The following is a 27,733-nucleotide window of genomic DNA, read 5'->3' on the forward strand; positions in this document are numbered from 1 at the left end:
ACCCAGCCACGCGCAGGAAAACTCGTTAAAATCTGACCTAGATCAAACAAGTTACCTGCACGTATTTTCCAGAGCGGCTTCTTCAGAAAGCAACATGAAAATAACTTTTTTTGTTTACACAGGGAAATTTTGTGGGCTACCAGAAGCCAATGTTCTCACTGGTGAGAACAGGATGTCAAAGACCGGACCCTTTTTGCTACTCACATCGTTCTTGGGAGACTTAAGAAGGTTTATTTGCTCTGACTGGTCTTGACTCAACCTCCACCTTGCCAGGCTCTCCCAGCTCGCACGGCTCAGACGAGTGAAACCCCTCCCCAGCACACGCGTTCCCACTCCCAAAGTGAGTTGGAAGCAGCACTTGGGAAAAGGTTTTTGCTCATATCTGGCTCGAGCTGATCTCAACAGCATTTCACACTACAATTAACGCAGCTTTGGCCTCCGAGGGCTGAGAAAAGGCTTTTATTTCCGAGACTTAAGAAAGATGTTTTGGGAAAAAAATTAACTTTAGAAACAAGCAACTCCCTCCCCACCTCCAATGCCATTGAAGCAGGGAGCAAATACAGCACTTAAATGGCAACATGACCAAACTCCAAGTAAATCCGCCCAAAAAGCAGAAAGGGCTGCAAAGGGGCCAGCCACGCTTCCCACCAGCAACCCCGGGAGGCACGTCCCCTCCCCACCCGCAGCCCTGGTGGCATGTCCGAGGGTGCTTTTTGGATACTGACCTCATTGTCGTGCGGTGGCAGCTGGTGCAAAAGCTGCTTTATGCGAGATTTTTCTCCTGGGCTGTTGACATAGGGGACCTTGTCCTCAGGCAGGCAGCTGTAGTACTGGTGCACCTACGGAGCAAGAGAGGCAACTGCAGTGGGGCTCCCCGGCTGAGCCCGTGCCTGGCCAGTAGCCACCCCCCGAGCCAGCGGGCACCAGGTTTTCCCCACGATTTGGAGCAGGGAAATGCAGCTAGGCGCTGCTTTGGGTTTATTGCCTTTCCTCCACCGAGAAAGAGGGCTGGCAGCCCCGGCAAGGCAGTGGAGCTCATTACCGTTTGCTCGGTCAGCCTCCATAGCGTTAGCATGTTTCGCCGGCTGCAGGGATGTGTCGGCACCTGCCTCGGCAGGGGAGGTTAAAAAGGCTGCGCCCCGGCAGCCTCCGTGTTGCCGGCTATCGCAGCCTCCACCTCCATCAAACCCCTCCGGGCTTTTTTCTGCAGCAATTTGTGGAAATAAACAGCAGATAAAATCTGTTGGAAGGCTTGGTTTTTCTCTTTCGTCTCAGAGCGTATAATTAAAATTGGCTATTAAAAAGGCAGCATGGTGGGGCATGGCATGCCCGGCGCTGGAGGAGCCCGGTGGCAGCCCAGAGAGGAAGCACACCCTGAACCCCAGTGTCTCTCCTCCGACTGCCACACCTGGAACGTGTGCTCAAGGGCCGGGCCAGGCACCAGGATGCGAGTCACTGGCCAGGGATCAGCTCCGAAATGGCCACGGTGACTTGAGCCGCTTGGGAAGAAACAGGAGAAGGTACAGGTAAGGGAAAGCTCGGCCGGGATCGGGAGTCTCCGCAGCCCCGGATGCCTCCGGATGCTCGGGCAGAAGTAGAGGGCTGGATGGCTTCCTTAAATCCACACTTGGCTAGAGAGATGCAAACTGTTTTCCTGATGTATACAGCTTTCCCCCTTCACTGCGGTGGGATTAACCCCCTGAGATGCCCCCTTGGCTCTCAGATGCTGCAGCAATTGATTTCAGAGCGGCTGCACCGCCTGCAGCTTTTGCAGGGCTTTCCCCAAATGACGTTCACTTTGCAGTGGCTTCTGATCAGCTTTGTCCCTCGCTGTATGCTTTGGGCTCTGGCCTAGAAAGCGCCACCTGGGCTGGCACTCCCCAGAGGAACCTTGTCTGCCCGCACAACCCCACAGCATCTGCGGGATGACAAGCTACCGTCGGTCACCACAAGGGACAGGGACACAGAGGCAGGTCACACAGGGCTGGCTGGCAGGGGAGCTCACCCATGGGCTCGCAGCCTGCTGGGGGTGGCTCATGCAGGGAGGCACCATCAACAGGAAGAAATATTTTTTTTATTCCAGAATAAATACCCAAACCTTGCGTTATTCAGGAATAATTACTCTGCATTCAGCTCACTCCCTGCTCTCATTCAGAACTACCTGCAAGCAGAGCTGCTCCAACGCTTGCAATCGCATTTCTCAGTTTACAGTTCCTCCTCAGACCAACCCTAACATCCACCTTTCCCTGTCACCAAGTTTTGCAGAAAGGGAGATTTTTAGCAGATTTCTGCCCGTAACTCTGCAGTGCTGACGACAGGGAACTGCCCATGTCATGAAGCTAAGGAACACGCATAGGCCACTGCGAAACCCTAAATTTGTTTTGCTACGGCATAGCAGAAACAGACCCACCAGCTATGGAAACTGTCAAAGAAAGAAAGGCTGCTAAGCATTTTATGTTAAAAGGAAAACAAACTATGTACATTAGAACACTTACTTTGCATTTATAGAGCATCCTTCATCCAGGGACATCAAAGCACATTAAAAACACTTAAATTCTTTTGACGCGCTACACGAGGTAGCAAATCAACGTACTAGAAAGCACTATGTGCAGCACAATGACGTTAAACGAGCTCCCTGTCTTCATGCAGCTAGTCTGTAGCAGTGCTCGCAGCCGAAAATCTCGCGGCGATGCCCCTGTTGCCATACCTTTTACCGGGCTGCCAGAATACTTCCCGGCCGGCACAGGCGCCTGCTGACTTCTCTTGCCAAATTCCCCACGTGCAGACAGGCTGCTCGCTTTCCCCTGGGCTCAGGTTGGTTAGCTTGTGTTTTCCTTTCTTGCAATGAAGTTTTTTTGCCCACTGAGTCCTTGAAGTTGGCATAGACCAGAAATTACTTTTTTTTTTTTTCTGAAGAGATGCCAAATTCCATCAGGCTGCTCTGGCTCCTCAAGCACTGAGCTGTAAGACGCTCACCCTGGGCGAAAAGCAGGGATGCGAGTTCTTCCTTCAGCAACCTGGGTGCTGCCTTGCCGGAGCCCGGTGAGGCAAGACATACGTGCTCAGCTCCACTCCTGCTTCCGCTGGGAAGTTTTCCATTTAGTCTCAGCAGGTCCGCAGGAACCAGCTCCCATCACACCAGCAGCATAGCTCGGCAGGGATGGGCAATTTGGTTTCAAAAGCAAAACAAAATAAACGTAACAGGCTCCAACCTGCGATTTGTTGCTTGAAATAACCTGAAAGGGTTTGCTTTGGATCCACATCAGCCATGGCGAGCTGCCACAGGGGTGCTCACGATGAGGATGGAGCAGGGCAGCTGTCAGTCCTTGCCCAGAGCCTGCGGGACATCTCATGAGGAGAAAACCCTTTCCTTATGCCTGCCGATGGCTTCCTCCAGTGTTGCCTTTACATCTACCATCCCTCCTGGGGACACACCTGAACCGGGGGGATGATCAGATCCTTTTAACCGGGACACCACTCCTATCCAAAGAGGTCCAGCCAGAGTGCAGACGAGGAGCAGAAGGACACCCCTTCCCTGGGCTGATGTTAACCCAGGCCTGTGCAAATACATGCTCTCATCCATCACCCGCTCCCCATGGGATGCACCCAGCCCCCTGGACAGGAGAGCCAAGCCCGGGAGGGATGGGGTCCCAGGCCGCCAGTGTTCCCTGCCTCTGTGCTCACGTGGCTGCTGACAGCATCTCTGACCCTGCCAGTAAGTGGCTGGCTGTTGGGCTGGCACTGCCCGGTTGTGATGCTCAAGAATAAGGAAAAATAAAGAAGGAAAGGGGGGATTCTCAGATCAGTCTGGCTTTTCAGGGAAAAGGTCTGTAGAAAATGCTAACATGTCAAAAACCGAAAACTGCTCAGTCTGCACTTCACTTTTGTACAAAAGGTCGCTGTTTTCCATTAAAATAACTCTTCTTCTGTCCAGCTCCAGTTTGGAGCACGCACAAGCCTTTGTAGCTAGTGAGCCTTGCAGGGCCATTGTGGCCAAAGGGCCTGATCCAGACCCCCCAGGCACCAGCATATGGCTCCTCACCGATCCTACAGGCTCTGCAACATGAGCTGCACCTAGATAAGGAAAACAGTGTGGGGCAACGACCCAGGATGGATAACATTTCCCCTTTAAAGCATACGGTATCTTCAACTGTTTTATTATTAAATACTTCTGCCATACAAGACAGCATGTCCACATCCTGCTATTTCCCCTTGCAACAGATCTGCTCTGCCCACAATTATCCTAACAAGCATCATTAACACACAGCAGCCACTTGTGGGGCCAGGCTAGGCTTCATCCTCGGTTTCCCCGCCTGCCCCTATTTGCTCCGGCCTCTACTCACATCTGGATGTGAGAAACCCTAGAGGAATCTGGAACACATCAGGCTGAGTTAAAATAAGGCTCCAGACAATGTCACGAGGCCCTGGCTGCGATGGGGAAGGCGGGCTGGCCGTGGGTGCCGCGGCACGCTGGCCGGCTGGGCAAGCCCCATCCTGCCCTGGGGAAGGTCTCCCAGGTGCTCGGACAGGCTCTGCGCTGGGAGAACCCGGCACAGCAGATATCCATCTTCCCAGGGTGTTATTCTCACCTTCAAAAGGAAAACATCCAAACGCCAAGTTTTGCTAACAAAAAACGGTAGACATTTTGGAAATTAACAGCTGCTTAGAGCTAAAAGGGGGTGTGTGTGTGCAAGGGGGGGGTGGGTGGGGAAGATAGAAATTAAAAAAGAAAGAAACCAGGAGAAAGGAAAGAACGTAATGTAAAAGGAGGGTAGGAAAATGCCTTTAAAGTGGAGCCAACTTTATTCAAAGGCACTGAGGAAAGTAATTACATTAGTTTACAAATGCCTTTGTGTTCTGCAGTCTTCCTAGGTTTGGGGTGTGTTTCTAGTTTAACTTTGACAGTTTACAAACCTACCCTGGCCCTGCTAAATAAAGGCAGGACTGCACCTTCTCCTGGCAGTCCCACGGGTGACCAAAGGCAAAAAAACCCATCTGAGCATATTTGCAAGCAGTCTTAAACCCTCTCCTAGAAGAAAAAGTTTGCAAACAACCTGTGAATTTAAGCCATTGATGAAGGATCTCTTTGATCAATGAATTAAACGAGGTGGAGGGGAAACACCACCTTTCTCTACAAAGTAATTGCTGTTGGGAAGTAGCACTCGGTTGTACTCGCCCAAGTACAACACCCCTACTAAAAGCACCCACCAAACCGGGCTGTTTGGGATGACTGTACTGCTGGGATGGACTGCAAAGAGTTCGCGGTGTCCTGGCGTGGCTCACCTGATGGATGCCGACTTGCTCGGCCATGACAGCTCTGGCACATCCAGCTGGGCAATCCCACCTGGCTTTCATGAAACCAAACAGCAAAACCAGCTGCAAGGCTTTTGCATAGAGCCCTGTGAGGGCAGCATGTGCTGCTCTGTGTGCAGCAGAGCGCCCAAACACAGATGTCCCCAAAAAGGGGACCTTGGTGGGTCAGCCACTGCTCAGGTACGCACAGTAAATCATCACATGTAGCGGAGTCGGTTCCAAATCCAGGCACGCTAGCATTCTCCAGTGTCCCCCAGTGCCCAGGACAGCGTCATTTCCCCTGGGACCATGCCAGGGGTCCCACAGCCCTGGCAGCCCACACCACACCACCTGGGGATGTACCACAGCGGCACAGGTACACAAGGATGTGCAGGGTAGTGTCTGCCGATGCGTGTGCGTGTGTGCCCACTGATGGTCCTGTCCCCTGGCTCGCTGTGTGCCAGCCCCCCTGAGCTTTGGCTGCAGCAGGAGGAAGGCGGCCAGTCGCCCTGACAAGCCCGTGCTGGCCTGGGCAAGCAGGGCTGGTCCCACGGCTTGCCTGCTCCTCCCCAGTGCTGGCTTTTTAATGGCACGTCAGGCATTCAGTGATCTTCTGCACTTAGAATTGACAGAGAAACAAATCTGGTGTCTTTGGTATTTCTCTCATTCCTGTTGGCCTTCGTTGGAAAGTCAAAGGGGAAAAAAATCCCAATGAGCCACACGCAAATAACCCTCTCAACACCCTGCAAAATGTTGCAAGTGCTTGTACACAGAGGCTCACACACAAGCTCCACAGATGATAGCACGTGTGAAACTGGAAAATGGGTTCAGTGTGCTTTGGCCTGAGTCTGGCACATCCTCCTTTTCTGTGGCCATTAGGATACAAAGCACTTATTTATTTCTTGAAGCAAAACAATCCTTGCAGCATGGCCAGATGCTCCGAAACAGAGAGGAGAGGGAACCGCTGGCTGGATCCACTGAGCGCTGGGATGCAGCCAGGCACGCACCCTGGGAGGGAGTTGGGGTCCCCCCCCGACCCCGAGACTCTGCAGCCCTGGCTAGGAGAAGACCGTTATCACCCCCAGACCCATGAATGCGCCTGCATGCCGGCCCACGGCGGTGGGAGGCAGATGCAATCCCTGGCGCCGGGCGGTCCGGCGCCCCGCAATGCTGGGTTTGCTCTCGGAAACCCGCTCCCAAGTCGCAGGGACAAAGGCAGGGAACAAAGGAAAAATCATCTTCCTAAATGCTATTTGTTCTGGCACACTCTGCAGCTCTCTGTGTGCTGCTCTCCCACGGCTAACAGCAGCCGAGGCGTTTGAGTGTCGCTGCTCACCAGTTGAGAACGACATCCATCCCTGCCAAGCCTTTGGAGCCGTTCTTGGTCTGTAAGAGATCTCGCGGAAACATTGCTTCCTGCTGGCATCAAAGGAGAACATTTGAATGAAGGCTGTACATCCACAAGTTTCAGATTTGTGAAAGCGCATGCCACGATTCTTCTTTTTTAAGCAGAAATCAAATTTGGTATTAAAAGGAGCCAGAAACGGTGCTTTCAAAAGCAGCTGAGAGTGGTCTTTGTGTTGCAAGGTACTGACTAGCAAAGCTGCTCTTGCACCACTCGGAGTCCTCTGGAGCACCAGCAATTATAATAATCTGCTGCATTGATCGTAGCTGATAATTCCCCTGGGCATGCCACTTAAAATGCTCCTGTATTTATAAGGCACAGGGTAGCACACTAGAGTAACACCGCAACAAGGAGAGCTGTAATTGTTTGCTGGAATAAAGCTCCAGGACAAGTTTATATTGTGTAGTCCAGGGTTCTTCTGCTTTCTTTTGCACTCCCTGCCCTTCCCTGCCTCTCCCCTCCGCTGACCACCACCCACTTCAAATTTAAGAACGGAGCAAACCATGTCAGGTGAGTGGGTTTGTTTCCACGGCCCACCAAAGGAAGCCAATTCCCTGCCTGATAGTAAAATTGTTCAAGGATTAAATAATTTTAACAGCTTCCATCAGCTCACCACGATCAGGCAAACACCCCAGGATACGGACACGGAGCAAAAGCCCAGACGCATGGTTTTGCTACGGCTTTTTTTTTTTGCAGCACAGCATGCACTCACACCTCCTCCATCCGCTCTGCTCCAGGGCAGAGGGAACAGCTCCAGGATCTCTGAACCTGTCCCAGCCGCCCCTAAGTCACACAGCACTGGCATCGCACACAGAAAAAAGCATTTTGTGTGCGGGATTGCTACTCCATCCAGCTGGGAAGCATTGGGCACGGTTCGATGCCTGGAGGCTGGATTTAGACTGTTCCAACCTTGAAATAAGAGCCGCTAACTGCCAGGCTATTTAGATACCCAAAGAGTTCACTGGGGAGGTGATGGACTTAGCGCTACCTCAAAGTGAAACCGGAGAGCTTTTAAAAATGTGCTGAAATGCAGCTTTGGGGTAAAATACTACAGCATGCATGTGTGCAAGGGGGCAGAGCGAGAGGCAGCCGCAGCTTCTAGCTGGTGTATGTGAGTTGCAGCTCCTCTTCAGCACCCTCAGCCTCCCCAGCGCTGGGCTCTGCTCTCAGGATCAGGATCTACCAAGGAAGGTAGAGCTCATCATGGGGCTTCTGCCCTTCCTCTACCTGGCTGTAAATTAGCTTATCTGCTTCCCGTTACTGCACAGGCTTGGGGCACAGGGTTGCTTTGGTCTCTCTTGTTCCTTCCTTGCTGCATGCAAGACTTTAGTCTCTGGAGGAGCGAAAGAGTTTGCTGAACTTACAGGGCTGAGAAAGGACGAGAAAGTAAAATGCACTTGACCGTGACACATAGGCACAAATGAGGCACACATCCCCCAGAGACAACTTTGCCCTGATAATGGACTTTCTACCACACCGAGGTGGTGAAAATGGGTATCTTTAGGTAAGGTGTAAATGCATGTTCAGTGTAGGCTCATCTCTGCTCTCCTTTCCTCACTTTGTGACCTGAACAGCAACTGTTGAAGCTTGCAGGTTTTATAACTCGGGCCCTTGCTATAGGTCTTGCAAAAGATCCAGAACAGGAATCAACACGTACGTTAGCCCCTGTGTAAATTCCCCGTGACAGCTACAAGTTTCACACTACACTGCAAAGCTCTTGGGGTCCAAGCTCTAATGGCTACCTTAGAAGAAAAATGGTCCCCTGAACCTTCATGGTACTAACTATAGCTCAGATGAGATTTTAATAACTTTTTAAGGGACTCAATCAAAGCAACTTTGCAGACAGCAAGAGGGAATTAAGTTCTTGCGGCACATACAAGGGTCTTGAATGTTGGCATGCTGGAGCCATACAGAAAGCCGCACCGCAGCTGAAGTAGAGCTCCATCTTTTGTTTAACTGGAAATCTGTGCCCATAACCAGCTGCTCCTATTATTGAGACACAATAAAGACAGAAATACTCAAAAATCCCTTGTATTCAGAAATCCAAGCTGGCATGTTATAACCCCTTTGGATTTCTCCAAACCACAGGCCCAAGGAATTCCAAGACTGAACATTCACATGTATTTACACATGCCTTGCCTAAAAATGTGAAAAACACATCATAAAAGTACTTATTTTTAAGCATCTGCCCTCAAACTTATGTCAGTGCAAGGAGGATCAGCTGTCGGACTGCCAGCCCCAGCAGACAAACTGGCTCCCAAAATTGCCTTCCCCCGTTTTTGCAGCCAGACCCAGTCTGGGATTTTGCTTTGCTGAGGACACGTCTCTGTTGGTGCCTGCCCATTTCAGGACTTTCACACTTACTTTTTTATCGGACCATCGAACAGCAGCAGGAAAAAAAAATAAAAAATTCTCCAAGCCCATATCCCAAGCTTCTGTCTCGCCTCCCATACAGCCACCTCTCCCATTCCCATCTGCATCCGTACCTTACAGAAGAGAAGTCCCTCTTCTGCCATAAGACAACTTCTCATTCAAGTCCAATCCAAGCAGGATCAGAGCCCACAGGAGCCTCTTGGCCATCCTGCGTAGGTGACGGCTATTGCAAGAAACCATGTTTTCTAATCACGTTGTAATTTATGGAGCTCAGCCTTGGGTTTTTACCCGTCGCTCTCCCTGTTGGCAGGTTGCCGCTGAGCCTTACACCTCTGATGGTTTGAAACCTCTTCCAATTTCCTGCCTGAATGCATTTGGAGCCAGTTTATAACTGTGTTCTTGTGCCAAAGCTGGAGCTTGAATAACTGCTCTTCCTCATCTAATGCATAGGGAATGATCACAACCCTTCGATTTGTGAGGCTGAACAAACCAAGCTCTTCTAGCCTCTTCAACGAAATAACATTTCCAGTCTCCTTCCAGTTTATAACCTTCTTTCTTGAGCAGAGATGTCATAATTTTTAGCCAGCTTTCCAGATGGATTTTTACCACACCTTATGCAGTGGTATTATAACATTTTTTTATATTACTACCTTCATCCCTGTGTTATAAACGTATTTAGAAATATATAATATTTATGGCTGTTGCGTAAAGCACTTTGTACTCCTGTACGCTGATGAGCCATAATATACGGGATAACTTTCAGCTCCACTCTTCAATGCAATGTCTGGATCGTTAGCTGTGAACACCAGGCCAACGCTTTTTTTCTCTTCAATAGTGGGTGTTAAGTAACCAACACGATTTTCACATGGTTGACACGTACCACAGATCAGCTGATGCCTGCATTAGCATCCAGGAATCCAGTGAGACCTTGTAGGTTTGAGTTGATTCCCCTCTAGATTATACTTAATAATTCAAGCTACGGATTGAAGGGACTCTCCAAATTCTGCAATGACCTGTGGAAACTGCCAAGAACCGATGTCATGTTTGTTGGCCAACCTCAGCCGCCTGAAATCCTGTAAATTGCTGCGTTGAGTGAGACGTGAGCACTGTCTCCCAAGAATAGCGAGGTAGGAAGGCTGTCGTCCAAGTATAATAAAAAAATTGCATTAGTCTTTCAGGGGACCACTTACCTCCCCAGCTCGTATGCTGCGTAGAGATTTTAATAAAGTAGAATATTGCAGAAAAAAGTTGTTTCGTTTCATCTGTTTCATGTCAAAGAAATATGACAGTGAAACAGCAGAAGGCAGAGAAAAATTCACTGCTTGCAAATCTGTATTTCCAGCCCAGCCTGACAGCAGTGTCCTCAGCCGGAGCGGAGCCCACCAGCTGCTCCGCAGCAGACATGAGCCTTTCAGAGGCTGCACATCACGCACGCACACCCGACTCATCGACCAGAAAGCCACAAGTCTGTCTGCAGCCTTGCACGGCTCCAGCAAGTTGCTGCAGAGGGACCCCCTACCCCCATGGGAAGCAAACGGCACCCTCCTGCCCCGCGGGCACTGGTAACTCCCGGAGAAATTCAGGGTGCTGCTCTTCACCCAGAGACAAGCCCCAGCCCTGCACTGTGGCTCTTTCACAGCCCAGAGAAGTCACACCTTGCTTTTGTCTCCTTAGTGGCTCATCTGACGGGGCAGGTCCCCAAAGGGCTGGCGGGTGAGCTACGCTGGAAGGATTTCAGTGCCTGTCTGTGGCTGCTTACGCTGCTCCTCATCTCCATGGTGATCAGAGGCAGGTCTGAAGTGGCAAATCTGCTAAAAGGCCCAGCAACGCTGACAGAGGGGTGTGATTAGAAAGCGGGTGTTTGTATCGGGGGCACCGTGGCAAGAAACAGATGCCAGAAGAACCTAAAAGTACATTAACCTGGGTAATGCATGAGATGTCAGTACCTGCTGCTAGAGCTAACGGACTTTAACTTTCTCCTTACACTCTAAACTCCCTGATGGCACGCTATTTCTTAAAAAGCACCTGAAGGATCAAAGAAGCATCCAGGTCTTCTGGAATATGTCACCACCATGCTGGAAGTGGGTTTCAATTGCTGTCCAGGCCATGCTGTACTCACCAGAAACCACGTCTAACTGGTCATGTGCCACCTGTCACTAAATACCTGTATTTCCACTCAGAGCTACAGGGGCATGGGGTACCTCAGGCTCCAGAAGCTACCAATGCGCCTGGACAGAAGATGGTGCTGAGAGCAGGTGGCATCAGCTTGGCCATGGTCCTCCAACTGGACTCCCAAAACCCAACTGGTTCATGTCCCCACAGCATGAAGGAACCACAAAGCTACCTCAGGACCGTCTGTACCTCTCCATACACCATGTCTTGTACCTCCTGGGAGGCACCAAGGCAGCCTCTGACAGAAGGAAGGTGACAGAAAACAAGACCACTGCCTGATTTGCACAACTGGATGGCACCAAACGAAACACACAGTGCTACGGAGTTTCAAGCAAGCACTAAGCAAGGTTTGTAAAGACAAGAAGAAAAAAAAACCAAACACCACCACCAAACAACTGGATTTTCTCTAATCAGACAGATAATATTTACAGCCTACGGGTGGTGCCAAAATATTTCAGGAAATGCCTAAGCCCACGTGAATAAAAGCTCAGGAAAACACAATATTTAAGGACAGCAACTAAAACACTGAGAATGAAAGCTTTCCACCCTCTCCCAGCCTCCTTACACAGTTTAAAATGATTGCCATAGCAATTATCAGGGCTAAGCTCATTTTGCAATCTCCACTGTGAATTAAGTTCTGAGTCGAACATGTAAAAGATCAGCATAAAACCCAAATGAATCACGTAAACTGCAAGGAGCAGAAATCAATGCACACTCCACACAGACAGCATGCTGAGGTCTAATCCATCCCGTTCAGTTCCTGTACCCAGAGGCTTGAACTTCATTTGAGCCATTCCTCCTGGTAAGGCACAAACATCATGCTTAAAAAACCCAGCCCCAACGACTGTGGCCCATTTTTCAGAGTAATCTACCAGCTTTGCCTGCCTGCCCCAGGCTTACTGCAGAGCAGAGTGCTCCAGGAGGGCAGGACATGAGTCCTGCTGGAGTCCCATCACTTTTTTTCCCCATGAAACAGCAGTAGGCACGTCTGCATCTGTTCCCTTGCACCATCACAACAAATCCCATCCTGGAAGTATTTTGTTTCCCTCCCTCAATTACCAATCACATCTCCAGACACAGAAAACCACAAGTTCTGCAAGGATCGCATCTCTGTTTTGTTTCAATTGTGCGTTCAGACCAGACCTGGCTCTATAGTGCACCCAGAAACAGCCACATGCAACAAGCACTCACACCCCTAGAAGAAAAATCAGGGCAACTATTTCAAAAAAGTATATTAAAACAATTTATTTCAGGTCACTCGGTGGTGTTGTCCTTACCTGCTCAGGCTTCAGGCCGGGGGGGACCCATGCGTACTCCTCCAAGGCACAGCCCGAGTCATCGTCAGAAGTTGAATTCCTCTGGAAGTCAAACATGAGCTTCGTGACGGTCTTCTCCATCTCCAGAGGCATAACTGTTACGATGTGCTCTTCCTGGGAGCACTTACAGTGAAGGCAAATCTTCCTGCAAGGGGAGCAGAGAGGAAAAAGAGCAGATGCCCCGGTGAGTTGCACTTTAAATAAGAAAGCAAAGCAATTCCTGCCAGTTGCTGGCCTGCAGATACTAAACTCAACCTTTTTTATGCACAGGCATTTTCTAACACAGGATTTGCCTCTCTTACAAGGACGAAATGAAAGTCCATATTTGCTGTAACAACACTTGGCACTCAAGCTGAGTCAGACTGCCCGATGTTTGGGGATATGTAATTGCTCGTCCCTTTACTGCACTGCATGGAGTATTTCCAGGGGCCAGCACAGGCAAGGGCCACACACCCGCCTGGTGCAGATCGGCGTGCCAGCCGGTAATTGCCGAGCAGTTACTGAATTTAGGACAGCTGAGTACTTGGCTAATATAGAAAATGGTGGATTGACTTGAAAACTGTGAATGACAAGTCCCTTTCACATGCTGATAGCATAGATTTGCTTATTAAAGTAGCATAAAAATTGATTATAGTCTGAACATATAAAGCTAAATTAAATTAAGGGAGGCTACAAAAACCACAGTCACACTACAACAGTATCTTAACTATCCAGCTTGACGGCACACACTGCAGCTCAGCGGCACACCAGCTCGCATGCTGCCCAAGACACAGACAGGGGCAGGGAAAGCACAAGAACTGAAAAAAACAGCCCACAGGTTGCAATTTAACAGCCGTTAGCTTAATTCACTGCAAACATCACTTCTTATCACTTCTTTTAAGTGTCTGTTCCTGCAGCCGGTGGTCTGTGGGAGATTTTCTCCATGTGCTTGAACCTGAGCATTTATCCGCAGGGCTGCTAGGACATCGCAACCCTTCACCAGGGGTAACAGCGAAGGACTAACCTGGCTGAAAACATCCCCCAGCCCCATAAAAAAGGTTAAAGAGAATGCTGGTAAAGTGGCTTCTTTTTCTGAAAATGCAATGTTCTTCCAAATATGGGTCAATGGTATGTATTTAAAATTAACCACACAGGATTCTGAATTAATTTGTGCTAATGAAATGCCACTGATTTCTGAGGAACGAGATACGGCTTCACTTGGGCAGCAGAAGGGGGACATCTCAGAAATAAGGTACCACACAAAAAGCAAGGGAATAGTTGCCGTTGCCATTGCAGGTTTCTCTGCTATAAGGTAAAGCACAGAAATTCACTTTCCTTCTTTTTCACCACTGTGTACAAGCCAGCTAAGCATACCAGCGCTCAGATCCAGATTTGAGTCTGAATTTCCATTTGTCCATTACAGCACAAGAATTGCACTCCAGCAAAAGTCAAGAGGCTCCGTTAAGTCAAGCCAGGGAGATTTGCCAGATTTTCCCATTTCCTGCCTTTCATCAGATCTAAACCACACAGCAACCCCCACGCACCCCAGCGTCTGGTTTGCGTCCAGTCGGAGAGTCTCAGTATTGCCTCTGGCTGTTACCTTAAAAAATAATCAAGGCAGAATTTCATGTGAATACTTTAATTAATCAGCTACCGTGGAAGGGCGCTCTGCCTCAGCAAAACCGCTAGTTTCTTTGCCGTTTCCATCTCACTTCATGATATGATTACAAGCAGCTCAACATGCAACGAGATGCTAAGAATACTTAATAGCTCCAGAGCCCCCCACTCGGTGTTGGAGATAGCCATTCTAACGGAGTTTAGGACTTCTTGGTCAAATTTTAATTTTCAGGGTAACAATCACAAGCTACAAAGGGAGACAAACCCAGTGGTCCATGCTCAGATAGCAGCAATGCTGGGAGCACAGGCATTGTGATGGGGAAAAAGCCAACCCGCACGTTTCTGCCCTCCTCCCCGCACCAAACGCATCCCCTCCGGGAGATGCAATACAGCAAGAGAGCATCAGAGGTCCTGGCTTTTAATAAATTAGATAAATCATGTCATCATAAGGACTTTAAATAACAATGCTGAAGAGTTAATAGGTGAGATGTATGATCAATTAGAACCCAGAAGTCAATCCAAACAACCGCCATCCCACAGTTCACACCACGTACAGCCAGGAGTGCGAGGACCAGCTCAGGAAGCTGATTTATCCCCACCCTGCACTCCTGCCCCATCCCAGGCAAGTGGGTACTGCCAGCAAGTGGCTTCTCCTGGTCAGAAAAGCAAAGGAGGAAAAGGAGACAGGTGGCCTGTCTACTCAGCAATGTCCCCAGGCCAGGACAACAGGCTCTGTAAAAACTTTGCACCATTAAAAACTGAGCATCTCCAGTCATGGGGTTTCTGTCACCTCCCAGGACAAACTGTATGAACTTTAAGATCTTGCCCCTGAGGTATTCAGTTCTCTTCCCTTCCTCTCATTAAAAGCAGAAGATTAACAGCTTTAATTACAATTATTTTCTTTACATTAGGCTATGTTGTTTCATGGGAACAATACTCAGTGTCCTGGGAGTGTCTTTCCACTTCTATGATAATAGTTTCCATGACTTCTTCACATAGGTCTCACTTACTCAACTTTATTTTATCATCTTCCAGCTCGCTATAATTAAAAATAATTCCCTGTAGTAAAAACTTAATATGATAATGTACATTTCAAATGTGAGATGAAATTGAAAAAGCAGTATCCCCCCACCACACTCAAAGCAGAGTGGCACTAAGTGAGACAATGCATGTGCCAGTGCTCGACGGCACGCATGATGACCAGAGCACCAACGTGCCATGGACGCCGGTGCTGCGGCAGAGAGCTGGTGGGTGTTGGAGAGGAGCAGGCCATGGCCAACAGCCCGCTCAGCTGATGAGGTTTGTTACTCATTAACGTGGGAAGAGTGGTGGAGCCTGGAGATGCTCAGCACATCGGGGTGCCACATACCTTGCCATATAAAGGATGCCACAGCTCAGGTGGAGTGGCATGTCCTGCAAAGGGAAACCCATTAGGCTTGGCTCTGGCCAGACACAAGCCTCACCTAACCACCACCAAAGCCTCATCAACAATGACTTGGGGGCAGAAAAGATCTTTGCACAGCAGTTAGCAGGGCTCACTGAAAGAGCTTTAAACTAGATGTGAAAGGGAAAAGGGATAAAACCAGGCTTGCTAGAGCCACCTGGGGGTGGCATGCCACTGCTTGAGGGACAGTGTGCTACTGAAGGTCCTCTGGTCTGCTGTCTCAGTGGAGGTAGGGGATGGAGATCCATGCAGCAGCAAAGGTGCAAGGGTTAGTGATACGTTAGAAATCATGGAAGTGCCTGAGAATGGTCATGTAGGAATTAGGGCTTCTGTCCCCCAAAAGGTGGGGGGGATCAACAGCCCAACTGGAGTGCATCTACCTCAATGCACGCATCATAAGCAACAAACAAGAGGAGCTGGAAACCGTTGTACAGCAAGAGAACTATGACATAGTTGCCATTGTGGAAATGTGGAAAGACAAGCCAGTGGGATAGACCACCAGTCTGGCTGAACAGAGAGCTTTGGCTTGAACTCAGGAAAAAAAGGAGAGTTCATGACCTTTGGAAGAAGGGCCAGGCAGCTCTGGAGGGCTACAAGAAATGTCATGAGGTTATGCAGGGACAAAACCAGAAGGGTCAAAGCCCAACTAGAAATTAATCTGGCTACTGCCATAAAAGATGTTTCTATAAACACATTAGCAACAAAAGGAGGGCTAAGAAGAATCTCCATCCTTTGTTGTATCTGAGGGGGAAACATCGTGACAAAGGGTGAGGAAAAGGCTGAGTACCCAGCCCCCTGAGCTGGGAGACAGGGATGGGGAGCAGAATGATGCCCCCATAATACAAGGGGAAACGGTCAGTGACCTGCGCTGCTGTTCCACTTAGATACCCACAAGTCTATGGGGCTGGATGGGACCCACCCAAGGATGCTGAGGGAGCTGGTGGAAGTGCTCACCAAGACACTTTCAATCATTTATCAGCAGTCCTGGCTAACTGGGGAGGTCCCAGTTGACGGGAGGTCAGAAAGTGCAACAGACACCTACAAGAAGGGCCAGAAGGAGGATCTGGGGAACTACAGACCTGTCAGTCTGACCTCAGCGCTGGGGAAGGTATGGAGCAGATCATCTTGAGTGCCATCACACGGCACGTACAGGACAGCCAGGTGACCAGGCCCAGTCAGTGTGTGTTTATGAAAGGCAGATTCTGCTTGATTAACTTGATCTCCTTCTATGACAAGGTGACCTGCTTAGTGGAAGAGGGAAGGGCTATGGATATTGCCTACCTAGATACTGGTAAAACCTTTGATGCTGTTTCTCACAGCCTTCTCCCAGAGAAACTGGCTGCTGGTGGCTTGGAAGTGTGTGCTCTGTGCTGGATAAAAAACTGGCTGGATGGCCAAGCCCCATGAGTGGTGGTGAGTGGAGTTACATCCAGCTGGCAGCCGATCCCAAGTGGTGTTCCCCAGGGCTCTGTACTGAGGCCAGTCCTGTTTAATAGCTTTATCAATGATCTGGATGAGGGTATCAAGTGCACGTTTGCAGATGACACCAAGCTGGGCAGCAGCGCTGCGCTGCCTGAGGGCAGGAGGCTCTGCAGAGGGATCTGGACAAGCTGGACTGATGGGCCAAGGCCAGTTGTATGAGGTTCAACAAGGCTGAGTGCCGGGTCCTGCACTTGGGTCACAACAACCCCATGCAGCGCTGCAGGCTTGGGGAAGAGGCTGGGAAGGTGCCTGGTGGGAAAGGACCTGGGGGTACTGATTGACAGCAGCTGAACATGAGCCAGCAGTGTGCCCAGGTGGCCAACAGCATCCTGGCTTGTATCCGAACCAGCGTGGCCAGCAGGATCAGGGCAGTGATCGTCCCCCGGTACTTGTCACTGGTGAGGCTTCACCTTGGATGTTGTGTTCAGGAGGGAGATCGAGATGCTGGGGAATGTCCAAAGAGGGACAACGAAGCTGGTGAAGGGTCTGGAGCACAAGTCTCATGAGGAGCGGCTGAGCGAGCTAGGGGTGTTCAGCCTGGAGAAAAGGAGGCTCAGGGGGGACCTTATCACTCTCTGCAACTGCCTGAAAGGAGGCTGTAGCGAGGTGGGTCAGTCTCTTCTCCCAAGTAAGAAGCAATAGGACAAGATGAAATGAACTCAAGTTGCACCAGGGGAGGTTTAGATTGGATATCAGGAAAAATTTCTTCACCGAAAGGTCTGTCAAGCACTGGAACACACTGTCCAGGGAAGCGGTTGAGTCACCATCCCTGGAGGTGTTTAAAAGCCATGTAGGTGTGGCACCTAGGGACATGGTTTGGTGGTGGAGTTGGCAGTGCTCGGTTAACAGTTGGACTCAATCATCTTAAAGGTCTTTTCCAATTTGAATGATTCTATTAGTTCTGCTGCCTGCGCTGCCAAGGAGCCCCACACAACTTGAGAGGAGTGCAGGCAAGTTTTGTTTTTAAGCAAGAAGAAACTAAAGCCAACTCTCTGGAAATCCTGTCTTCATTCCTGAGCCCTTCTATCTTGCTCTCGTCCCAGAGGAGGATCCACAGGCTCATCTCAGGGAAGCACCTGCCCTGCTGATTAAGAGAGGTCTCCAGCACTGGGGAGGACACAGGGTTGGAGATATTTCCGTGCCTGGGCTAAAGGCTGGGGACACCCTGGAGCATCACATGACTCTGGAAGCTGAGGGCTGGCGAGGAGAAATCCAGTGATGTTGTGTTTCCCAACGAAGCAAGGAATACTGACAGCATGACCAGCTTCGGGCACAGAGGGTAAATAAAGGAGCTGTTACGCAGCTGTAGCTGTGGACTGGGAGGAAAGAAGGGCCCGAGCTGGCCAGCAGCTGTGCTGCTGCGGGAGGCACGGGCTGGGGAGCACCCAGTAGGGCTGCTCGGCACGGAGCTGCGCACGGAGCTGTGCACGGAGCTGCCCTGCAGCGGGGCCAGGACGGCGGGAAGCAGATGGGGAGAAAAAGAACATTTCCTGGTGTCAGATTTAGCTGGAAGTGAGCCTGCCTTGAATTGACTTCACATGGTACGAAGCAACAACGGCTCAGAAACAGATTGAAAAATTTGTTCTACTCAAGGCCAGTGCTCCATGTGATGAAGTTACAAGATGGATGTATTTCATTTTGCAACGGCTGCTTTTCCACGGTGCTCTTGGCATGGTGGCCAGTCATCTCCTCAGAGGAGGCTCTAACCCCCACCCCCAGTAACATCCCCACCCATCCACCAGTGCAGGGAGACAGTGCAAACCAGAGCCACCATGCCACACCAGAGCTCTTCTGTTTGGGTGAAAGGAGGCACACAAGGGGAATCTGAAGCAAACAGGGCCCAACACACCAAGCAGAGAACCTGGCTCCTGAGTCTCCCTCTTGCTCGGGATGCAGATGCACGCTTCCAGGTCCGCCTACGTACAGCTCGACAGGAGCCAAACTGACCCGTGAGGTCTCTGGGCCAAGGCAGTCTCTTGTTGTACGCTGCGGTTAGCAAAGCACAGCCTCTGCCATTGCTGGAGCATCCCACAGCCCTTTCATCATAGCAGTGGCACCGACAAGTTAAACCACGCTGAGAGCCCAAGTGCTGTGCGAGAGGCTCTAAAGACAGCCGCGAGCGTGGCCCCAGCCTTCTGAAGAGAGACGAGGTCTTCCTGCTGTGAAAAAACAGCAATAACTGCAACCTGGAAAAGCACAAGCAGAGCTAAAAAGCCAGGGAAGAGGGACGGGGGTCAGCCTGAAGCCAAGGTAAAGTGGGTCTTTGCAAATGGTCTGTAGCTCCAGCAAAGGAGCCGGCCAGGCTGGCTGCTCCCAGCACGCAGCCTGCCTGTGTGGGGGTCTGGGGTGGCACAGGCAGGACCGGACTCCCCTGGGGTGGTGAGGGCAGCAGATCCCTGCCTGCGGCAGAAGCTCCTGGCTGCTTCTGCTCTGCTCTTCCAGCCGCGGCTGCTGGTGTGGCCGGGTGGGCACGCGGGACCGGGTGCAGCAACCACCACCAAAGCAAAGCCTGCCCAGGCTGGGCACTGCCCGCATCTTAAGAAAGGGCAGCGCAAGAGTCCAACCCCTCCTGGCAACAGGAAGAATAAAGGCAGAGTTTAAAATCATGGCAGAAATGTTAAAATTCCTCTCGGACAAAGAAGGAACTTGACAACCAGCCCTTATCACCCCCTGGCGCTGCTTATCTCTGCTTCTCACTTGTTTCTTCCGAGATGGAAATAACTGGGCTGTATCAGGGAGCAGCTCCATCGCCAGACAATGCGAGAAGGAATGCCACGGCCCATGCCAGGCCATGCGATGCCTCTGCTGCGCTCCGTAATAAAGGATTTGCATACATTTGTGCACACATTAACATGCAAGATTTGGAATCCCTCAAAAAGCAACTGTCTGCTCAGCTCAGACGGGGAGTGTAAACGCAAAGGGGCAATTCCCTTCCTGCTTGGCTTAAGACGTATAAGGCAGCCTGATTTTTTCTCAGCATCGTGCCATCATTCTGATTGCAACGAGGCTTTTAGGTCAGTCATCAGTCAGTAACTCACAAGATTTCTTGGAAACGGGACAGGCTGTGGATTTGGGGCAGCTCATATGACCCTGGAGTCTCTTAACAAGGGTGTCTTAATATCCCTGACTGTTATCTCATCCCCTCATTTGACAGCTAATGAGGCATCTTTCCACCCTGAGCGAGCTCCAGCTACACAGACCCATTTCTCCAGACCCCACAGGCAGGATAAACATTCATCTACACTGAAAAATTAACAGTCTCTCACTGCCATAGAGAGAGCCCAGCAGCTCTTCCCCACTCTGGGCGCTGCTCTCCTGTTTCATAGATGGGGAAGCTGAGGCACGGGAGCACCCACAGGCAGCACCCAGCCGTGGCTTCCCCACCGAATCTCTGAATATCAGCTTCATCAGAGGAGCCCCAGGCTTCTGTGCTCAAAACAGACAGCTGGAGCCGAAGCTCAGCCTCCTTCTCCAACTTTAACACTGTATTTTGAACCAACCGCTCCTGGTAGCCCCAGACAGCTGCCGCCCATGGCCCCATGGCCCTCAGCGACAAAGCAGCATCCCTCTGGACAAAACATTTCTGTGACTTCACAGCTCTTCCAGTCACTTCAGCTGGAAAAAAAACCTATCAGTGGCAATGAACTGCAAAGACTTCATGCTACCTGGGTTGAAAAGGAAGCTTAGTGAAAGCTTTTATCAGCCCAGCCGGGGTGCAGGAGGCTAACGGAGGTGAATTAGACACAGGCATGTACAATAGCAGCAATTCAAAGTCTGAGGACAAGGTGCCCTTGATGGCTGGCAAAGACAGCCAAGGGAGGGCAGTGCTCACTTCACCCAAGATACTGTAGGAGCAGTTGGCTTAAAAGATCAACATCAGGTGGTAGCAACAGAGCAGGTAGCAGAGTAACGCCAGAAAACCAAGGAAATGATAAATCATCCAGCAACCAAACTACTCCGACTGATGCAACTCCCCCAGATCTCAGTGGCCACAGGGGAGCACGTGCAGCTGTGCATCTCCAGAAAGGTCTGCAGTGGGTGAGGGAACACAGAGCATGGAAGAGCTGCAAGCCAGACTCTTCTCCATCTTCCCCATCCATCTTCCCTTCTCTACCTGCTTGATTTGCTCAAGGCAAGTCAGATTTTCAGTGTTGCTTTATTTTTAATCCCCTCTGACCTCCGCAGTGCCAAGAGCAGCAGTTGCGAAGGTATCCAGGGTGGCGTTGAAGCTTTTATTACAAACCCTGTTTCTGCTCCTGGAAAAATTCTCCTTTCTGGCTAAAGTTGTCCATGCTCAGTCTCAGGCTGGAGACTAATTTTATTTTTAAGACTCTGTAAAAATCCTTTACCATTGCAAAAGTTATTCTTGCTTAATTAAGAAGAAGAAGAAAAAAAAGAACTATCCCCAGTATTGCCAGCTGCAGCCAAATACGAGCAAAGGCAGTCTCTAAGGATTTTCCAGTTGGTCTGCCTTCATGGTGAATCAGGACCGTCAATTTGAGAAGCGGGTGGAACATCTGCCTGTGGGTCCCCACTGCCCTGTCCCCAAACCACTGCTTCCCAGCAGCACAGCCCTGGGCAGCCCCCAGGGTGCTTCCAGATCTGCTGTCCATGGTCTAAGGCACCACGTAGCAGACAGCCATCAGTGCAGAAGGCTGTGCTCCTCCCAGATGGGACCAAGAAATTAGGACAAAACATGACACAACATACAAATCCCCAAATTCCTCACCTGGGCTGTCTTGCTGCCCTCTCAGGCAAACAAGGAACCAGGACCACAGCCCAAAACCGTGGCCAGACCTCTCAGCAATGCCCCAGGATGAATTCAAACACGACCAACCTTTCCAGCCTGTGGCTAAATCACACTGGGGGAGCTGGGGTGCACCACAGGTTATTTTGGGAAGCCCAGGTGCACCCTAGCACTCTGCAGTGACCACAGGTCCCCAGCTGGTTTCCATTTCTCCTTGTGAGCTGGGTAAGAGCCCCAGGGTGTTTAAACAGCCTCCTGACCTGAACCACACTGTCAGACTGCTCCCGTGAGCTGCAACCCCTGACACAGACCATGAAAACTCTGATGCATAAAAATGAGATGGTTAAATTACGGGATATTAATAACTCAACAGTTCTCAGAGGAACTCTGTGTTTGGAGCTCTCAAGATATTTTGCAGAAGACGCAATTACTTTTTTTTTTTTTTTTTTTGTAATAGAGGTTAGGCAGAGGTAGGCAAAGTGCTATACCCATGTAAGCTGCAGATCGAGCAAGGGGGAAGAGGAAAAATCAGGTGCCGTGAGCCCCAGCCTGTTGCCCAGCCATGCGACCAGGAGAAAAGGTGTCCAACAGGCTGCTCTGTCACATCCAAGGTGATGGAGACAGCCTGCCAGCTCACAGGCTGACCACTCGTCTCAGCATATTTATGTTGGGTTGGCTCTTTTACCCCCCTTAAAGGCCCACCTCTTAGCCTACAGAAACAATTACAACCACGTATTTTTCCCCGGTCACCAAGAAGAAATGCAAAGCACTATTTTCCAAGTGGAAGAGAAGAACAGGCTCAGTAACAGCAATAACAACACCAGAGCTGGTGGGCAAACAACACTGAAGCCAATCTCACGATTCCGGAAGGCAGAGGGAGCCACAGGATGGGCAGACCCAGAAGCTGTGGGCATTGGAGAGGGGCTTGGTGTCCCCTCTGGCAGGACAGCCCCAAGCCCAAGGCCCCAAGAGCTGGTGGGGATGGAGCAGGGGAGGCAGCAATGGGACCTTTGCCAAACTCTGCCCCTGGGCTGAGCTCAGCAGGGCTCCCCACCCCGGAGCCAGCGTGCGCCTGTGCTGCAAAGCCCCTGTCCTACGCCACGGGTTATCTTGTCAGATTTTTATTATACCATTTGGTGGCTTTTCAGCCTAACAAGATGCAGAGCTGTAGCCCAGGGGGGTTCTTTCTGCTCCTTAACTGAAGGAAGAAAATTGCCTCCAAGCCTGGGGTTCTAGCAAGACTGGGGCTCTCCCTCTGGATCCAGGACCAGTCTCCATGAAGAAGCCTGTCTCTGTTCAGCATGTGGGACCTCACTGTCTTCTCAAGTTTGCATAACCCTGGTCTCTCCACAGGCAGCATTTATCTTCCTGCCCCTCTCTCCCGTGGTGCTGTTCCAGGCTTGCTGCCCATCTCTCCAGCCCTGGTCGGTCTCATGACAGACGGGCTAAGCTAAGCGGGTTCCCAGCGATCTGCCCCGGGGATGTAAGTGCTATTTTAATGGACTTCACCAGCCCACATTTGCAGCATGACAAGCAGAACCCACAGGAAGCAGTAAACACGCTGCAATTCCAGCATCTCCCAGGCCATACATCCTAAAGGAAAAAACCTGGCCAACGGGCAGAATGCTCAGAAGCAGGATGAGCTCAGTTGAAAATTCTAATTATTTCCAAAGTTAAGGCTTAGACAACGTCCCCTGAGACAGGCAATACCGACCCACTTGTGAAAGCAATCACCGCCAGGCTGATCTGTGTATGTGCCGGCTGAGCCTGAGCAAGTCTGGCAACAGCAAGTGTCCAAGGCTGGGTCATTTTGTTAAGCCGGTAGAAAACATGCAATGGGAGAAGCTTAAAATACGAAGCAAAATATAATCTTGTTAGCTGCAGATAGTTTTACTTTACAAATCTTTATCAAAGGCTCAAGCTGTCACCCTTATAAATACAACGCGGTGACGCGAGACATGTAAGTGCTCCCACAGTAGGTGAAATAATTGCCGAATAAAAATAAGTCAGATAAGTTACACGATAAGAGAGCTAAAACTGAAAGGATGACACTGCATCTGGTGCGAATAATTATTTTGGCATTATTCTGTCCAGCGCTAATCCTCAACAGCTCGAAAAGATTCAATCAGTGTTTAGCACTGCCAAGGAATCATGGCTACAAAACAAAGAGTAACTGGATTAAAATCTTTCTACGGTCACAGGTCATGTCTGTGTCACATCTGCTTAAAATGTTCCTTCAAGGAATAAAGGAAATTTGACTTGAAAAGATTGCACCGAAAAACATAACCCCCAGGTTGCAGTTCCAGGTTGGTTTATAGTTAGGCATTCTGGCATGAAACAGAAGGATGCAGGAAGATTATTACTTTAAAACTCTCTTTCCTCAGGAATGCAAAATCACCACAATAAACATCTGAGCAGTGATGTCCTCATCCAGAACACCAGCCTGCACACAGTCTGCTCAGAAAATACCCAGAGAACCCAGGCTTCCAGAAGCTGCATTTATCAAAGCAATAAAATTAGCATGGTGAGATGAGGATTTTTTTAATACTCATGGCTGTTTAGAGCCAGTTGAGCCTTCCTGATTATTTCTAAAATGAAAAATCCATTACGGTGGCATCAGCGTTTCTCCCTGACTTCCTGCAGCTGCAGAAATGCAATTTAACCATTAACCTTTTACATCCATAAACAACGAGAACAGCAAAGGCTGGGAAAATATGTGCAGCCCCCTCACAGATCTCCACCAACGGCACGTTGAGCAAAGTTAGCACGCAGCTACATGCATCCACAGAATGCTGCTTATTCCTTCTCCTCCTCCCTCTCTTCTACTTTCTATCCGTCCTAAGAATGCATGACAACTTTGAAGTTGCTGGCAAAAGACAGTTTCTTACCTGTTCCCACTGACGGTGACAGTGCAGGAGGGAAAAATCCAGCGGGATGCTGAGCCGTCCTAGTTACGCCGGTCGCCTTTTGGCTGGTGGGCTGCTCCCAGGACCAGCCCAAGCACCGCAGTGCCATAAAGCATCCCACACTCCCCCGGCGCAGCCCACCGCCCCGCCGCACGCAGCCAGGGGCTGCCGCCAGACGGGCTTTTGTCGGAGCCTTTCAGAGGAGGCACGCACCGACCGCGGCACGGCTCCGAAGGAAACCTGCCGTGGAAAAACATGCCATTCCTGCCCCGCGCCTTAAGCTTTGGCTTAAATTGCCTCGCTCTGCAATCCAGCTCTGGAGGGTGCCCCCCTCTCTGCTCCCAATCCAAATGAATCCAGCAGCTCCCCCCTCCAGCCCGCCTTTCGCTAAATGACCCTTCGAGGTGGCAAGAGGATGTCCAATTTGCTCTCCGAGCACAAGGCATTAACGAGGAGAGATGCAGCCCGTGGAGAATAATTGCTGGTGCGGGAGCGACGCGGGGCTCTGCTGTTGCATTGCGCTCCTCTCCTGCATGCTAATGAGCAATGATGTCAGCAAGCCAAAGTCACCGCATCCGGACCGCGGCCGGCCACCCTCCCGTTTATTTACAAGGAAATCAGCCCGCTCTTAGAAATCAATAAATCCTCTAGGCTGCTTAGGGGGAAAAAAAATAAAAAATAATCATAATAAATCCTTCTCGCTGGCTCGCATGTGCGCGTTTCAAAGAGTTGGCTCCACACCAGCAGCCCAAATTGAATGGTGTGAAGACACTAATTATCCTTCCACAACTATCATCTTATTAGATGCTGACCGAATCTCAACTCGCTGTCAAACTTAAGGCACTGCTTCTTAGGTACGCAGGCTATTAAAGCAATGATCCGCTGGCTCTCAGCGACGTATCGTTTTTCTCCTGGCTTTCAATGCCCTCTTAATTATTTTCTGCAGTCATTTGCTACGATTCCCCACTGGGTTTTAGACGTAGCATGTTTGTGCACCAGCAGGGCTAAATATTCTGGGAAATACAAGTTATGAGCGTGGCATTTTGGTTACCACATATTTTAATACATTTTCTTTCATACAGCCCCAAGAGAGGCACGACTCGCACATTTTATGTGTATCTCAGGTGAGTACTGTGAGCCCCAGGAATACAGCACCCCAACAGGGATACCACCACCTCCTTCCCCCGTGTTCTCCTCCCTCTGGAAAAGAAAAGAAAATGCAGAGAAGGAGCTTTGCTGCCAAATCTCTTCTGCTGGTCCTAAAGCCCATTGCTTGGGAATTAGGTGATCACAAATCTCTAATGCAAGTCAACAGGAGGAGAGCATACTTCTTAGCTCCTGCGTTTGCGAAAAGTGAGTGAAATCAAAAAACCTAGTTTTTGTGGACTTGGAAAAATACAGAAAGCAAATAAAACATGCCCAATATACTGCTTTTGTAGCACGCTCCTGACTTTTGGGGCCTGAATCCGGATTTCAGAGCCCTTGATTTTGGCAACATTAGCTATGTTTACAGAACACAGAAGGATGCAAAAACTACAGCTGTGAGTCTTTCTGCAGTCTCAAATGCCTTGAATTATTATTATTAAGGCTCATAAATTAGGTTTCATTATATGGAATTACACTCAAAATCTCAAGGGGGACCTTCAGCTGGGACAAACCAGCCCAGCTCCCCCTTGAAGGCCCCCCAGCTTCCCCTGGCCAGGTGGGATGGAGCGAGAACCTGCAGAGATCTCTTCTGGCTCAGACAGCTTCAGAAGAAAGAAAATATTCAGGGTTGTTGATAAAACATTTGAGCACTTACAGTTCCTTTTTTAATTATTTCTTAATTTTTTTTTTCTCTCCCCCCCCCCCTAATTTTAATCCAATCTGCAGCTGCAAGTCCAAGAGCTGAGCGCAGACCCTGTTACCCTATCTAGCCGGGTCAGACCTTCCTTTCATGGAAGAAGGAGCAGCATCACCTCCACTTCTGCTGGGCAACTCCTCCAACTACACAGAGCAACAAAACTTCTATGAAAAAAAATTCCCCTGACCCTTCAGCTTCCTAAACTGGCACATTTTGCCCCTTCCAGCTCACCTCTCTATGGTTAACGTGCCACAGCCCAGAGATGATGTATTTTTCTTCTTGAAATGAGAACATGTTAATTACAATGCAAAGAAAATGAGACAAACCTGAACAGGACAAAAGCAAATAAAGAAGCCTGGTTATAAAATGATACTGTTGACAGAAATGCTGTAAAGCAGAAATTACCTGTGTTTACTGTAACGATCTTCCCTGGAAATGTGTTGCTAAAAGCAGGCAGCAGTGACTAGGGGCTGCAACCGGCACAAAGAATATGTCCTGCTCCGTACGGTGGGTCCTGTAGGTGCTAATTTTCGTCAAACCCATGAGTAAAATGCCTGACTTTATCTGCATGAATTTTCAAGGAGCAAAGGCCCTTCAGCTATAAACACTTGGGAGCAAAGTGTCTGTTAGTGCTCCAAGTGCCACTTGGGCAGGACCACCAGCTGGCCCCTTGCTCAGGGGTAAGGTTGGCAGGGCACAAGCCCAGGTGTCCAACCCCACTTCTTGTATGACGTGCTCTGTGTAACTCCATCCACAGCAGCTTTGATAACCCGGCACCAGCCTGGTATGATCCCACCACAGGGTGGATGGTGGTGTCATCCCCGTGCAACCAAGCATCCTACAGCAAAGGTGAGTTCTGCTTGGCTGTCTTGGCCAACCGGACCACCCGCAAGAAAGGGATCACATCAGAAATTGCAAACTTTTAAGTACAAGTTAATCCACAAAGATAAAATGGGAGTGAGAATCGTGAAAAGATGTAAAAGGTCAGTAAGACCAACACTTACAACATCTCAGCTGCATGACTAGCTATGAGCAGAAGTGCTTGTGTATCCAAACAGCATGTATAATCATCACTGCTCCTCACAGACTTATTCCAGTCCTCGCAAACCTGAATAGCCACAACATCCAACAAACAGCCTCTTCTGAGACAAGAAGTA

The 27,733-nt window shown here is 49.9% G+C and overlaps 1 protein-coding gene across 2 annotated transcripts in view; it reads right to left on the minus strand.

Moving 5' to 3' along the window:
• Positions 1–27,733, minus strand: part of PRICKLE2 (prickle planar cell polarity protein 2) — a 108,988-nt gene that overhangs the window by 18,595 nt on the left and 62,660 nt on the right. The window contains exons 1-3 of one of the 2 annotated variants that reach the window (XM_037386675.1): positions 24,716–25,244; positions 12,520–12,703; positions 726–839 (exon numbers count right to left, since the gene is read on the minus strand). In XM_037386675.1, coding sequence (XP_037242572.1) covers positions 726–839; positions 12,520–12,651 — 246 coding nt within the window. In that variant the 5' untranslated portion in view covers positions 12,652–12,703; positions 24,716–25,244. Of the gene's footprint in view, positions 1–725; positions 840–12,519; positions 12,704–24,715; positions 25,245–27,733 lie in introns of those variants that run through there. The other variant, XM_037386674.1, reaches the window with a different exon arrangement.

Source organism: Falco rusticolus, chromosome 4 (genome assembly GCF_015220075.1).
Source record: "Falco rusticolus isolate bFalRus1 chromosome 4, bFalRus1.pri, whole genome shotgun sequence".
Lineage (NCBI taxonomy): Eukaryota > Metazoa > Chordata > Aves > Falconiformes > Falconidae > Falco > Falco rusticolus.